Genomic DNA, 13,706 nt, shown 5'->3' on the forward strand with positions numbered 1-13,706 from the left:
CCTTCCCCCAACAGATAAGAAATGCAACTTCAGTGAAATTGTTTAAGAGACAGTCCCGTTCACACATCATTCGTGAATGAAATGTCTTGTTCGATTGTTATTTTGTTGAACATTTTGTACTAGTGTTAACGGATGTGTAGCTCATCTGAGCAACTTAATTCTCAAAATGAAAGGCTTAACTATGTCAATGTAATTTTGTAATTTTTGAGTTCTCCTTATATAATTCCGTAACTGCATATAGTATTGCAATTCATACAATGTATTTCTATATCTTATATGATTGAATTTTTATTTGTTATGTTCGTCTGTCTTTATGTGTTGTATAAAGGACAGGTTGGAAGAATAGGCTTTGCCTAAAACCTTTATCCTTTTGTAATAAAGTTCTGAGTCTGAGTCTGAGTCTGAGTCTCTCTCTCTCTCTCTCTCTCTCTCTCTCTCTCTCTCTCTCTCTCTCTCTCTCTCTCTCTCTCTCTCTCTCTCTCTCTCTCTCTTTCGCATGACCATATCGGTTGAAGAGACGTTACAAATCCTCATCCTCCTCTTCGTCGTCATTTCTGATCGTCTTTGGCAGTCTTCAAGTTCAGACGCCGTCTTGTTAATGTCATGCTGGTCCCCAGTGATAAATCTGTCAGTACAATCAATTAAGCGGTCAAGATCCAACGAAAGTCAAGGACACTTCATGCCAGACGGCGCTTTTGAAGAGGTTTTTCCCCATTTTCCCTGATGACTTCAAGAAATAGAGGTTGGGGCGGGAAGTGAGAAGATCGAAGCAGTCAAATGCGCATGTCTTTTTGGTGCTGTTTGGGTTGTTCGGGAATGCGTGGAAAGGTCTTGTGTTGATTTTTGTAGTTTTTGGTGTGTGTGTGTGTGTGTGTGTGTGTGTGTGTGTGTGTGTGCGTGCGTGCGTGCGTGCGTGCGTGCGTGCGTGCGTGCGTGCTTGCTTGCGTGCGTGCGTGCTTGTGTCAGTATGTGTTGGGGGGGGGGGTTAGCTTGTGACTTGTGTGACCTTGTTTTCCTAGTTTGCTTCCTGGCTGATGTTGATATTCGCTAGATTTAAATTTCTTGCAAAAAAAACTCTTCACACCGACCGTCAACAGTACTGGCCAATAGTGGTCGTTGTAGTCAGGTGGTCACTATGGAAAAGTGAGCAATATCAATACAGACGGTCGTCGGGGGTTCTTCAGACTGGTCGTTGCGGGTGGGTGGTCACCAGGGCAAGTTCACCTGTGTGTATGTATACAAACTGATGAAGCGGTCGTGTTCTAACGAAAGTCAAGGATAATTCACAGCAGGTTTGGCATGCTATAGGCCACTTCATCAAAAAGTTCAAACATAAAAGAATTGATTTTGTGTATTCAAACCCAGTTCTTATCAAAACAAAGTTAACAAGTGCAAATAGCGCAGAGTTAGGGCTTGCCATAGGTCATTTGGTTAAAAACGGTCTTGTTTTGGAAGCTCTGTGGTGACATTTTAATTTTCGTCTGTGCTGACTTACCTTATTGGATCGGTAATCCAATTAAACCCGGTTGATCCAATAATTGGAAGGGAGAGGGATTGTGCTTGTTAAAATTAAATTTACCTCCCGAACCGTTCTCTCCAAATCTACATCCAGAAGTGAATTTTAATTAAGTACAATCGAACGGAGTAGCACTCACAAACTTAAATTGGCTGTATGGTTGTCTATCTGTCCCTGTGTGTGTGCGTGCGTCTCTCTGTCTGTCTGTGTCTGTCTCTCTCTCTGTCCCTCTCTGTTTGTCTGTCTGTCTGTCTCTCTCTATGTCTCTCTCTCTCTCTCTCTCTCTCTCTCTCTATCTCTCTCTCTCTGTTCGTCTCTCTGTCTCTGTCTGTCTGTCTTCTCTCTCTCTGTCTCTGTCTCTCTGTCTCTGTCTGTCTGTCTGTCTGTCTCTCTCTCTCTCTCTCTCTCTCTCTCTCTCTCTCTCTCTCTCTCTCTCTCTCTCTCTCTCTCTCTCTCAATCAGAAGTCAAACGAGAGAGCCAAACATACAGTCTGACAGACAATTAGGCAGAGTGAGGTCATGATAAAGTCACTTTTCCACCCCCTCCCTACCCCCACACACCCACACCCACACCCCACCCCACACCCTCATTCCAGCCTCTCCCTCTTCTTTGGGATACTAGGGTCGACGGTCTGACTAATAAGGACCGACCTCTGTTATGTAGGTAGCGTCTGCAGTCTATGATCCATGCACAAACAGACAGAGTTGAAAGAGGAAAGACAGACTAACCGACAGACAAATTAATGAAGATGTTCCACTCTTGTTTCTCCCTCATCCTCTCCCAACCTCCCACTTCTGAAAATACCACTACGGCGGTGTCTCCCATCGTGATTGACTTTACCGTTAGGAAGACATCGTGGTAGAAGAAGAGTATAAGGCCCCTACTCACGCAATCAAAGGCAACAGTTAAGCGGAACCAATCCCAAGACTCGAGATTAGACCCGACAGACGATAAAAGCTGGCCCTTGCCTCTGGACTTTCCCCAAGATGTGCGTTTGGCAGGCCAGAATCTCTTCAAACTCCATAGAGTAGCTCAGGGACACAGGACTTGAGAAATTGAAGAAAATGACATCCATTAGCAGCGCGAAGAGGGTAGCAAGGGAAAAAGATGGCTTCAAATTGGTTTACATTGAGAAGGTTTTCATATAGACCTCGAAGACTGCCTTGTAACGAGCGCTCAAGAAAAAAACGTTGCAGAAAAGTTAGCTTTTTTTGTATCCAATGACGCCGGTGTCTACTTATTCTTGAGCATCTACGATGATTTTCAATGTTAAAGGCACAGGCCTTCTCGTGTAAACGATCCGATATTGTGCAGAACTGTTTTCACGGGAAACACTGTGCCTTTAAAAGACGTGTTCCCGCAAACAGACTCTTTCTGTAAATTCAATGAAATCTTTAAAAAAAAATATTAAAAAAAGTTCAGCTAATTGGTTGACAAAAGGCTATTACACAACAGGAAAGCTGGTAATTATTTAGAACTTAGTTCTTGTAAATCACACTTTTCTTGTCCAGAAACAACGTACCATGTAAGAATCAAAACTTCACACGCCGGAGGGTCATCAATAACTAGGTGCACTTCTGGAAGTGATCGCGTTATCTGCTCAAGTAATCACGGAGCACATTCGAAGGAACCGAAGTGTCCCCAAGGCCCTAAAACGAAAGAAAGAACACTCTAAAGGAACATGTGTGGGTAAACCTATACACATAATAGATGCTCCGAACTTGATCTAGCACCGCATGCCTCAGTATTATGTTCCACCTGTTTTCTTCTCCGCGGACACGACGTGTCTTCTTGTGCTGCATATATATACACAGAGGAAGGGATCAGCAGTCACGTGACGTGTGACTGCTGAGAACTAAAGGAATTTCAATCGTTTATGGGGATTACTATTAATTCCAAAAGAATGTTTTGAAAACATTTATTTGTGTGTTTAGCATACCAATCACGAGTCGAACACTGGACGCTATAATTTGTAGAGTCAGATGCATGTGCGGTTCTGATTCAAATAATTAATGAATGGAATTCATCAATGTTACGCTCTTGGATAAACATATCAAAAACAATTCAAACTTTAGACGCGTTGCCGTTATAGACAGGTGCAGGTGCAGTTTTGATACGCTTAAATAATACAGTAATTATGCGATTGATTTAAGGCTTAAAGATAAAACCTCGCGGAGCAGTTGCTCGGATTCTTGACCACTCATGACAACGGATATTTTTATCAGTCGGTTCAAAGTAAGTACCAATTCAGGAAACCAGATGTTGAGGGTTTTTGAATAAATAATACAGGAAAATGGGGCTAACGATGAAGGACACATTCGAAGAAGGAAGTAAACCATAAAAATTGAAATGACAAGAAAAACGAAATAAAATCCTTGAGGAAATACATTTCTACAAGTTTGAGAAGAGCCAGAAGCAAACAAGTACACTTTTACTGGGGGGAAAAGACGTAATCACCTTCACATGCACGGATCCTTTGCAAGTTCAAGGACCCAACACGGCATTCGAGCACGTTTGCAGATAATAGCTGCAATGACAAAGAAGGCAAGAAAGACAATTCACAACATACTTTCTGGAAGACGTTTCCATGTCTTGTGATTTCAAAGGGCACAGAGGAATATAGCCCCGGGAGATAACTGCACTAAATACGGGTGGAAGCTAGCTTTCTATGTCCGAATGCAATACTTGCACTATTGATCATGCAGCCTATAAAAGATCAGTTCCGGAAATAACTCTAGCTTGTGAAAGAGTTGTTTTACCTTGAAAATACTGAGGCAAAGAAACCCACGTGACATGTTATAGGCCAATCACTTCTCCGCGAGAAGAAAGGTATCTTTTTAAGATCGTATTGTATTTCAAATTACAGCAACAATTGAATATGTTTGGCTCTTGACTATTTCTAAACCCTTCACCCCCCCCCCTTCCCCCCCCCCCTCGCCCACTCCAGTAATTCAGAGGGAAAAACACATGGACAAAAAGAGGGATGAGACGTTTTAACGCTGATTTACGGATACAAAAATCTGCGCTATATTATTTCATTCCGGTTTGTTTTCGCTTTTCTCTGCGGATCTGTCTGGGATATATATAACTTCGAGTCGGAAATACTAATAGAAACAAAATCCCCGTCAGCTAAGGTTCCATTGCACATTTGATGTGATATTCTCTGGCCACAGAAGTATTGTCTTTCACCTGAACAACAAAGTATATATTCATTTCCAAAGTACATCACGTCAACGAATGAATGCCGCACTTTGTTCCACTTGGAAGTTAAGTTGGTGTTATTTCTGTTATTTCTTCTATCACAACCTGACACAAAAGTACACTCCGTGATTATAAAGGTGTAGAATGTTGTACTTTAGAAAGTATCAATTTCAGACATTCGGAAAATATGCATGTCTGTCTTAATACGAGCGTATTTGCAGGGTACCCTTTCGAGTTACTGCTGACTCTTCACAAACAGCTTTGTTTTCAGACGGAATAAAACCAAGCTGTGAATCCTTTCTTTTCTTCTGTCTTTTCTTCATTTTCATACCAAAACTGCTGGACCAAAAGTCTGTGATCAGATCATCTGTAGGCCCGTCTTGAAAGAATGCGAAATGACGCAGACAGCTAAATTGACTTGTTTCCATTAAAATGGAACGAAGCACCCTGAGCTAATTCCGCTGAGTGGCATTAATAATTCGAGAGGGGGAGTCGTGAATGAAAGGAGTCAAAAAGGTCTACAAGGGTTGTGCAATAGAAAAGGGAACTGTGTGTTACTATACATATTGCACAGTTGGTTGGCTGGAACTGGGTGTCACATGTCAGCGTGTGTTGGTTAGTTAGAGGGCGGGTGGTCAAAGAGAGAGTGAGGGGGATTCAAGTTGGGGAAGGGGGATAGGGGTGTCTGAAGTCGAACTTGCCCTTGCGACCACCTCTCAATAACGACCACTTGCCAACAACGACCACCCAAACGGATCCCCGAGGCACGTTGTTTTTTTTCTCTCACTACAATTCACCTTTCTATAACGATCATATGTCTATAGCGACCATATCTGACAAGTCCCTTGGATGGACAACATATAGACACGTTTGACTATACTAAGAGAGCGAAGGTTGACGGCCAGCGAACTGCGATCAAACTATATTGAGCTAACCACAAAGCAAGTTGTCTGTTCTTGACTTCTTCAATGGCAGTGAGGTAGTACGACTCAGCGAAGTTTTGACTTTGATCTTTCAAGAGTATAATATTTGAACAATTTAAATTAAACATGCAAATAGAGAGACTTCGTCACGCTAGTACTGGTTGGTCGAGACTATATAACCCCAAAGAAGTTTAAATTAGTAAAAGAAGATGAAAATAATGTCTGTGATATTATGCATTGTAGTTTGCCTTTTCATGAAGTTTTCTTGACCTATATTAGATATAACTCATCCATACCACCAGACCCACAATAATGTTCTCCTTGATGCAATTAAGCACAGAAGCTTGTGTCAAAGCGCTGGTCGATCGAAGTACCTTACTCCTTTATTACACCCCCGGTATAGGGGTGTGTATAGGTTTCACTCGATGTGTTTGTGTTCGCAAGTAGATCTCAAGAATGAACGGACCGATCGTCACCAAACTTGGTGAACAGGTTCTATACATTCCTGAGACGGTCCTTACAAAAATTGGGACCAGTCAAACACACGGTTAGGGAGTTATTGGTGGATTAAAATTATACAAGGCCTGGTATAGACGGACACCCCCGTTGGTCAAAGGGAAATAACCATTCTCACTGCCACCAACTGAGAAGGTTATTTCCCTTTGACGGGGGTGTAGTTCCAATCGGAGGAATTTCTTGTTCTTATTGTATAATGTAGTAAACAAACAAAAAACTACAGCAAGGATAACAGAGTAGGATATTCAATCGTACTTTGAAACAAGTTTCTGTGACATAAAGACAATGAAAACGGAGCTCAGTTTGTCTTCTTGGTGACTAGTTTTACGTGCTTTCCAATGCTGTTTTGACTGAGTTTTATTTTATTTTCTGTTTTGTTGTTCATGTTTTTTTGGGTTTTTTTGGTGGCAAACTATACAGACTAAAATAATAAAGGTCGTGCGGTTAAAAATTGCAACATCGCGAGGGTTTTTTTCTGTCATGAGTTCGACGCCTTGTTGTTAGCATGCAATGCCCAAGTATCTGTCAACTCATTCGGTTCTAAAATTGGACGTCAATTGCCCGATCTATGGTTCCAATAAGGTACAAATAAAACTCAACGCGGAGGCGTAATTAATGTGTTGCTGTTCACTTCTATTTTGGTGTCTTATTTCCTCAATTATTGGCTGACCAGGAAGAAAGATAGCTTTCTTCCGGAATTCAGAAATAACAGGAATTGTCTGTGCATGTTGATCTGAGAACGTTGTGGGCGACGGTGTTGGTGTGTGTGTGTGTGGATGTGAGTGCGTGCGTGTTTGTGTATGTGTGTGCGTGTGTGGGTGTGTATCACTTTGTCTGTGTGAGTGTGCGTGTGTGAATGTGTGTCCTTTGGCATATTTGTCCGAGCGTGCCTTTTTGGGGGGAGTGGGAGGACGTTTTCATTCCACATGTGTGTGCGATTCTGTGTGTACACGCGCGTAATAAAGCTAATCAGAGAAATGGATCAACAGAATGATGGTGGTCTCGAGAAATAGGGTCTTGAGAAACAGGGTTTGCCATCCATAGACACAATTGTGGTATTTCTCATCTGTAATGTATGACGGTGATTTCTCATTTCTCGATTACAGTCATTCTCCTGTCAGTTGTTGCTGTTTGTTCGTTAATCTCTCCTGAATTCAGACTCTATTTCTTCTTCACTTCATCCTCTGTCTATCTACTCAAGACTTTTACTTGATTTGTTCATGTCTTTTGTTTCTTGCAACCTGCTTCTTCAGCATCTTTCCTCCTTTATAAATAAAATTATACTCTTTTTTTTTTTTTTTTTTTTTCTTTTTTTTTTTGGGGGGGGGGGGGGATGTCGACATTTGGGGGTACCTGCTTTGCCTTCTCTTCCTCTTACATGTTTCTGCTTTTGTTCCTCCTTCACATCTTTGTTTTCTTCTTCTTCTTCTTCTTCGGTTTTTTGTTACATCTCCCTCCCAGAAACGTTCCCGGTGGGAAGGAGGGGTGTGTGAGCTCTGTCTTTGTCGTCCAAATTGTATTGATTTTTGTCCTGTCCTTTTTTATATTTAGTCAAGTTTTGACTAAATATTTTAACATCGAGGGGGAATCGAAACGAGGGTCGTGGTGTATGTGCGTGTGTGTGTGCGTGTGTGTGTCTGTGTGTGTGTGTGTGTGTGTGTGTGTGTGTGTGTAGAGCGATTCAGACTAAACTACTGGACCGATCTTTATGAAATTTGACATGAGAGTTCCTGGGTATGAAATCCCCGAACGTTTTTTTCATTTTTTTGATAAATGTCTTTGATGACGTCACATCCGGCTTTTCGTGAAAGTTGAGGCGGCACTGTCACGCCCTCATTTTTCAACCAAATTGGTTGAAATTTTGGTCAAGTACTCTTCGACGAAGCCCGGGGTTCGGTATTGCATTTCAGCTTGGTGGCTTAAAAATTAATTAATGACTTTGGTCATTAAAAATCTGAAAATTGTAAAAAAAAATAAAAATTTATAAAACGATCCAAATTTACGTTTATCTTATTCTCCATCATTTGCTGATTCCAAAAACATATAAATATGTTATATTCGGATTAAAAACAAGCTCTGAAAATTAAATATATAAAAATTATTATCAAAATTTTTTTTCGAAATCAATTTAAAAACACTTTTATCTTATTCCTTGTCGGTTCCTGATTCCAAAAATATATAGATATGATATGTTTGGATTAAAAACACGCTCAGAAAGTTAAAACAAAGAGAGGTACAGAAAAGCGTGCTATCCTTCTCAGCGCAACGAATACCCCGCTCTTCTTGTCAATTCCACGTGCACTGCCTTTGCCACGGGCGGTGGAGTGACGATGCTACGAGAAAACGGTCTTGCTGCGTTGCGTTGCGTTCAGTTTCATTCTGTGAGTTCGACAGCTACTTGACTAAATATTGTATTTTCGCCTTACGCGACTTGTTCTATATTTTGTTTTTGTCCTTTGTGTTTATTCTTTTCTCATCTCTATTTTACTTTTTATGCAATATTGTTCTATTTGCGGTTATTATTTTCGTGGTTTTTTCCAGTTCATTTATTTCTCCTTTCTTGTTTCCAGTGGTCTGTGTGTTTTTTTCTTCTATTTTTTAGTTTTGTATTGGGCCGCGGATCCTTTCTTTTCCGCTCCTTACCAGTCCCCATCCTCTTTTCCGTCTGACCAGCCACGTGTTATTATTGTTGATTACCCAGGCTATCTTTCATACGATTAAATGGACTTTCCATTTCAAATATAGTTTCTTTCAAAAAACTTTAAAAAGTCCCGCCGTCCAAGAAACCCGATAACATACTGTGAGCAGATGAAAAAAATCTTCGCAAATCTGCTTCGGGCTCCCAGGGACTTCTTTTTACATTCTTTGAGATGACGTCAGGCCCTTTTCGTCAGGGATACAGATTGGCGAGTAGGGGAGAGAGGGATAGATGGAGAGAAGACAAAACAATATAAGACAAAGATATGCAAGTAAACATGTTTTTGTTACATCAAGCCCCTACCCTGAAAAACTGTCATTTAGAACTGATGAAATTTTAAATTTGAGAACCAAATCATCCATAAACTAAAAGGTTAGCTGTATGTACAAGAAAAATAGATGTCATTCATATTCCACATAAGAATTAGTTTTCTATCAGGATTAGACAGCGTCAGTCAATGGGAAACGGTGACTCAAGCACAAAGTTAACACTCGATGTTAACAAAAAGGAGTGGGTGTTTGCAGCATGCTATGAAATGGTCTACATATAGTTTACATACTGTATGAATTCATGACGAGTTAGCGAAGAGAGAGACGGGGAGAGAGATAAAGAGAGAGAGAAAGAGAGAGAGAGAGAGAGAGAGAGAGAGAAAGAGAGAGAGAGAGAGAGAGAGAGAGAGAGAGAGAACGAAAGAAAGAAGAGAGAGAGGATGGGGATACTCTGTTTTTATTGCCTATTATTTCTTATTGGTCATTTCACATATGGTTAAGGACATTGTAAGCGGATACTTCCACCCAATTGCAAAACATGCCACCGTTCAGGTGTTTTCGCTGACCGAAGACTTGTGACTAATCTCAGATAATTGATATTATTTCCTCACAAACACAATAATCAAGTAAATAAATATCAAACAGATTTGTTTTAAAATACACCAAGATCGTGACAAACAGGTTCCGAGATGACATAACTATAAAACTGCTTCGTGTCCAAATTAAAATGAGAATTATATTATAACGATTCAGATTGGATGGACTTTTTGTTAGTGTTATTGGCTTTCGTGTTCACTTTGTCATATCCTTTCCGTTTCGTTCAACTTTTGCCTGTACGAATGACTGTTTCGAAAGACATTTTAGAACCAATATGTGCTGTGTATGCTGTTGTATGGGTGCTTTTCGTTCGTTTGTTGACTGATTCTTGGAATTGTATAGAAGGATGTTTGCTAATCGTTGTTGTTGTCGTAAGATAAAAGGCTCGGATGTTTGTTCAATACATGCTATTTATTCCCACATTTTGTTGTTGTTGTTGTTGTAAATATATATTTTCAAGTTGTATTTCTCAAGGTGGTTCATACTCTCTCTCTCTCTCTCTCTCTCTCTCTCTCTCTCTCTCTCTCTCTCTCTCTCTCTCTCTCTCTCTCTCTCTCTCTCTCTCTCTCTCTCTCTCTCTCTCTCTCTCTTTTGTGTGAGTATGTGACTAATTTGCTACGGTGACTTGTTTTTAAGACTGTATTTAAAGAAGCAAAAAAACACTACGTGGTCATTCTATGGTTTCAGGTATTCGGTCCTGGCTATTTGCCTTTTATTTTGTCCTTGTTGTTCTTTCCCATCTGTCCACTCTAACTAGGTCCTGGAGGAGACACAAGCCTACGTGCTTGCTAAATTTAATACAGTTATTCAGCAAGTACTCTAACGTTATCATAAATATCTCATGTCACATACTTGTTCTTTTTTCTTCTGTCCACCCTTACTAGGTCCTGGAGGAGAGACGTCCTTGCTAACAATAATTTAGTTATTCAGCGAGTACTCTTTCGTTACCATAATAGCCTCATGTCTCATACGTGTTCTCTTATCTTCTGTCCACCCCGTCTAGGTCTTGGAGAAGAGACGAGTGGCCCGCCTCCTCGCTAAAACAAATGGGGTGCGGGTTGCGAGCAAGCGCACACCCCTTAATCGCCCGAGGCCAGCCCGACACACGTGCTAACGCCAGAGGCTCGGCTTCCGGTTCAGGCTCGGCTTCCGGTTCCGCTGGCTCTTCCGGGTCACGTGGTCGCCTCCTGCATCTGTGTCGCTGTGACGCCTGCCTGCATGAACGACGTCATCAACAGCAGCTGCTGATGGACTCGCCGGTGACGCAGGAAAGCGGACTGAACACCGCAGGAACCTTGTCATCTAACAGGAAGCAGAGGTGTATTCGCTTCACTCATAAACACTTCCTGAGCGGAGAGGCGCGACAGTGCTCCTTTTTTCATTCATATTGACGACGACGATCTTCGTGGATGTGATGAATTTCGAATGTGCATCTGGTGTGTGTGTTTGCCCAGGCAAAAATACGCATACGTTTCACTCATGAACTCTTCCTGAGCTGGTAGACGCGACTGTGTTCCATGTTCTATTCGTATTGACGACGATGAAGACAATCGTGGATGCAGTGAAATGTGCATATGCTTTGCACGTATGCTTGTCTAAACATATCCCGAGCAAGGATGTATACAGCGGGGTAATTGCCGTTCAACAAGAAGCAGAGATTTATACAATCCACACATGAACACTTCCTGAGGAAGCGCGACAGTGCTGCTTGTGTCATCTATTGACGACGACAATCGTCGTCACTGTGCAGACGTTTCTTCGTGCTTCCCACGCGCGAGATGGTTCTGTACGTGCTCGAATGCCCAACCAGAGATGCAAACTCGTCATCCATACGCAACTCTTGAGCTGGGAAGCGCGACAGTAATCTTGATAACTTTGTATTGAGGATGAGGGGAGACTGGCGCATTATTTACCGGCACGGTTGGCCTTGTGGTAAGGCGTCCGCCCCGTGATAGGGAGGTCGTGGGTTCGAACCCCGGCCGGGTCATACCTAAGACTTTAAAATTGGCAATCAAGTGGCTGCTCCGCCTGGCGTCTGGCATTATGGGGTTAGTGATGGGACTGGTTGGTCCGGTGTCAGAATAATTTGACTGGGTGAGACATGAAGCCTGTGCTGCGACTTCTGTCTTGTGTGTGGCGCACGTTATATGTCAAAGCAGCACCGCCCTGATATGGCCCTTCGTGGTCGGCTGGGCGTTAAGCAAACAAACAAACAAACTGGCGCATTAGTACACACAGGTAAACACGTACATGTACGCACCACAGTGAGTATCGTGGATCTGTGAAGCGCATACTTGATTCTTGTGTGAGCTTGTCCAGCCAATGGTGCATACGCTTCACTCATAAACGCGTCATGAGCGGGAAAGGCACAACAGTTTTCCTTTGTCCATGTATGTTGACGACTGACGACGGACGCCGTGTATGTTAAACATTGTGACGTTGCTGCACGTGCTTCTCCTGTGCGTTGACACATGTCCAACCAGAAGTGCAGTTCAGGCCCAGGTGCATGGAAGGAGGTGACTATGAATACGAGTGGAGGGGTGTGCGTGCTTGTGCTACATTGCATCTCCGTGCACACACAAAACAACAGTGTGCTAACGTGTTCACCAGTGATCTACTTATGCTGAGGTATATGTCACTCAATGTGACTAACTAACGTCCTACATTGAAAGTATTGCACTGCTGCGTGTGTACAAAATAACGCACACTGGGTCGTTTTTGTGTAGGTCTCATAGAGAACTAAGTACGAAACTGCATCAGCTTTGAGTGCATATGGAAGAAGACAAACCTATCATATCAAGTTTGTGACGGAACTACTGAGGTAGAAAAAAAGGGAAGTTCAAAATAAAAGTGTCAAAACAAATTTCCTTTACACAAGTGTGAGAAGGTTATGTTTTCAACAATCGTGGGTGTTTATTTAGAAACAAAGGGACGTAAGTGCTCTCAGGAGTGACTACTTGACTGTACATCAAAAGTAAGTGAGAGTTATGCAGAATCAATCTCCTGGCATCTGAGAGCATAGCAAGCCTTGAAATAAGAACAAGCGACGTTCCTCTTCAAAGCAAAGCTTCGTAAAAGTCATGCTATTTTAAATGTTTGTAAATAGCACTGCAATTATCAGCCTTATTTAACAGTCTATCCCGACAAAAATATGCACAGAATAAGATGTGTCAAATTACTGAGAACAATCATTTTTAAAGTAGAAAATGTCAAATTAAACTCGAGTCTAACGTGGCGATTTTTCAAATTTCAGTTTTACTGATACAACACACAGGTTGAAATTCGGTTTCTGCCTACTTGTATTATTTCATTAATAAAACAAACAATCCGAGTGCATGCTAGCAACAAGAGTGCCAGAACTGAAGCTAACATAATTACCTTAGGTTTTAACAAGTAATTTGTTATAATGATTGTAACCGAGTGCCAAATGTAACTTACCCTGATCGCGGGGCCAAATGCCCCTTTCTCTCCAAACTCAAACAATCAAAACAAACTGACACAGGTTAAATTACCAGGTTCTTTTATTTCCATATGATGGTGAGGGGAAATGTGTGGGAAAACAGGGGTTTACCTTCAATACAAAACTTCCAATGTGTTCTACTCTCTAAAACTAAAACAAACCAAAACTCTAAATCCTCACTCTAGAACTATACTTCAAAACTAAAACTCTAGATCCTCACTCCAGAACTATACTCCAGAACTATACTCTAGAACTATACTCCAGATCCTCACTCTAGAACTATAGTCTAAAAAAATTAAAAGACCCGATGAAACTCTAATCTAAACAAACGAAGTCTAAAAAAAACAACCTAAAAACAATCCCCCCCCCCAAAAAAAAAAAAAATCTAACAAAACCTAATTAAAACCTCGTCTCCTGAACCTAACTGAAATCTAACTGAACCTAACTGAACCCTGTCTACTGAACCTAACTAAAATCTAACTGAACCCATCTAACGAAACCCCGTCGCACATTCCGCCATTCTGT

General features: G+C 41.5%; 1 protein-coding gene across 1 annotated transcript in view; it reads left to right on the top strand.

The window, feature by feature from the left end:
* LOC138945828 (gonadotropin-releasing hormone receptor-like) overlaps window positions 1–12,570 on the top strand; it is a 168,713-nt gene extending 156,143 nt beyond the window's left edge. The window contains exon 7 of the mRNA XM_070317371.1: window positions 10,725–12,570. Coding sequence (XP_070173472.1) covers window positions 10,725–11,112 — 388 coding nt within the window. The 3' untranslated portion in view covers window positions 11,113–12,570. The remainder of the gene's footprint in view (window positions 1–10,724) is intronic.
* The last annotated feature ends 1,136 nt before the right edge of the window (window positions 12,571–13,706 follow it).

The sequence above is a fragment of the Littorina saxatilis genome, linkage group LG1 (genome assembly GCF_037325665.1).
Source record: "Littorina saxatilis isolate snail1 linkage group LG1, US_GU_Lsax_2.0, whole genome shotgun sequence".
NCBI classification, from domain to species: domain Eukaryota; kingdom Metazoa; phylum Mollusca; class Gastropoda; order Littorinimorpha; family Littorinidae; genus Littorina; species Littorina saxatilis.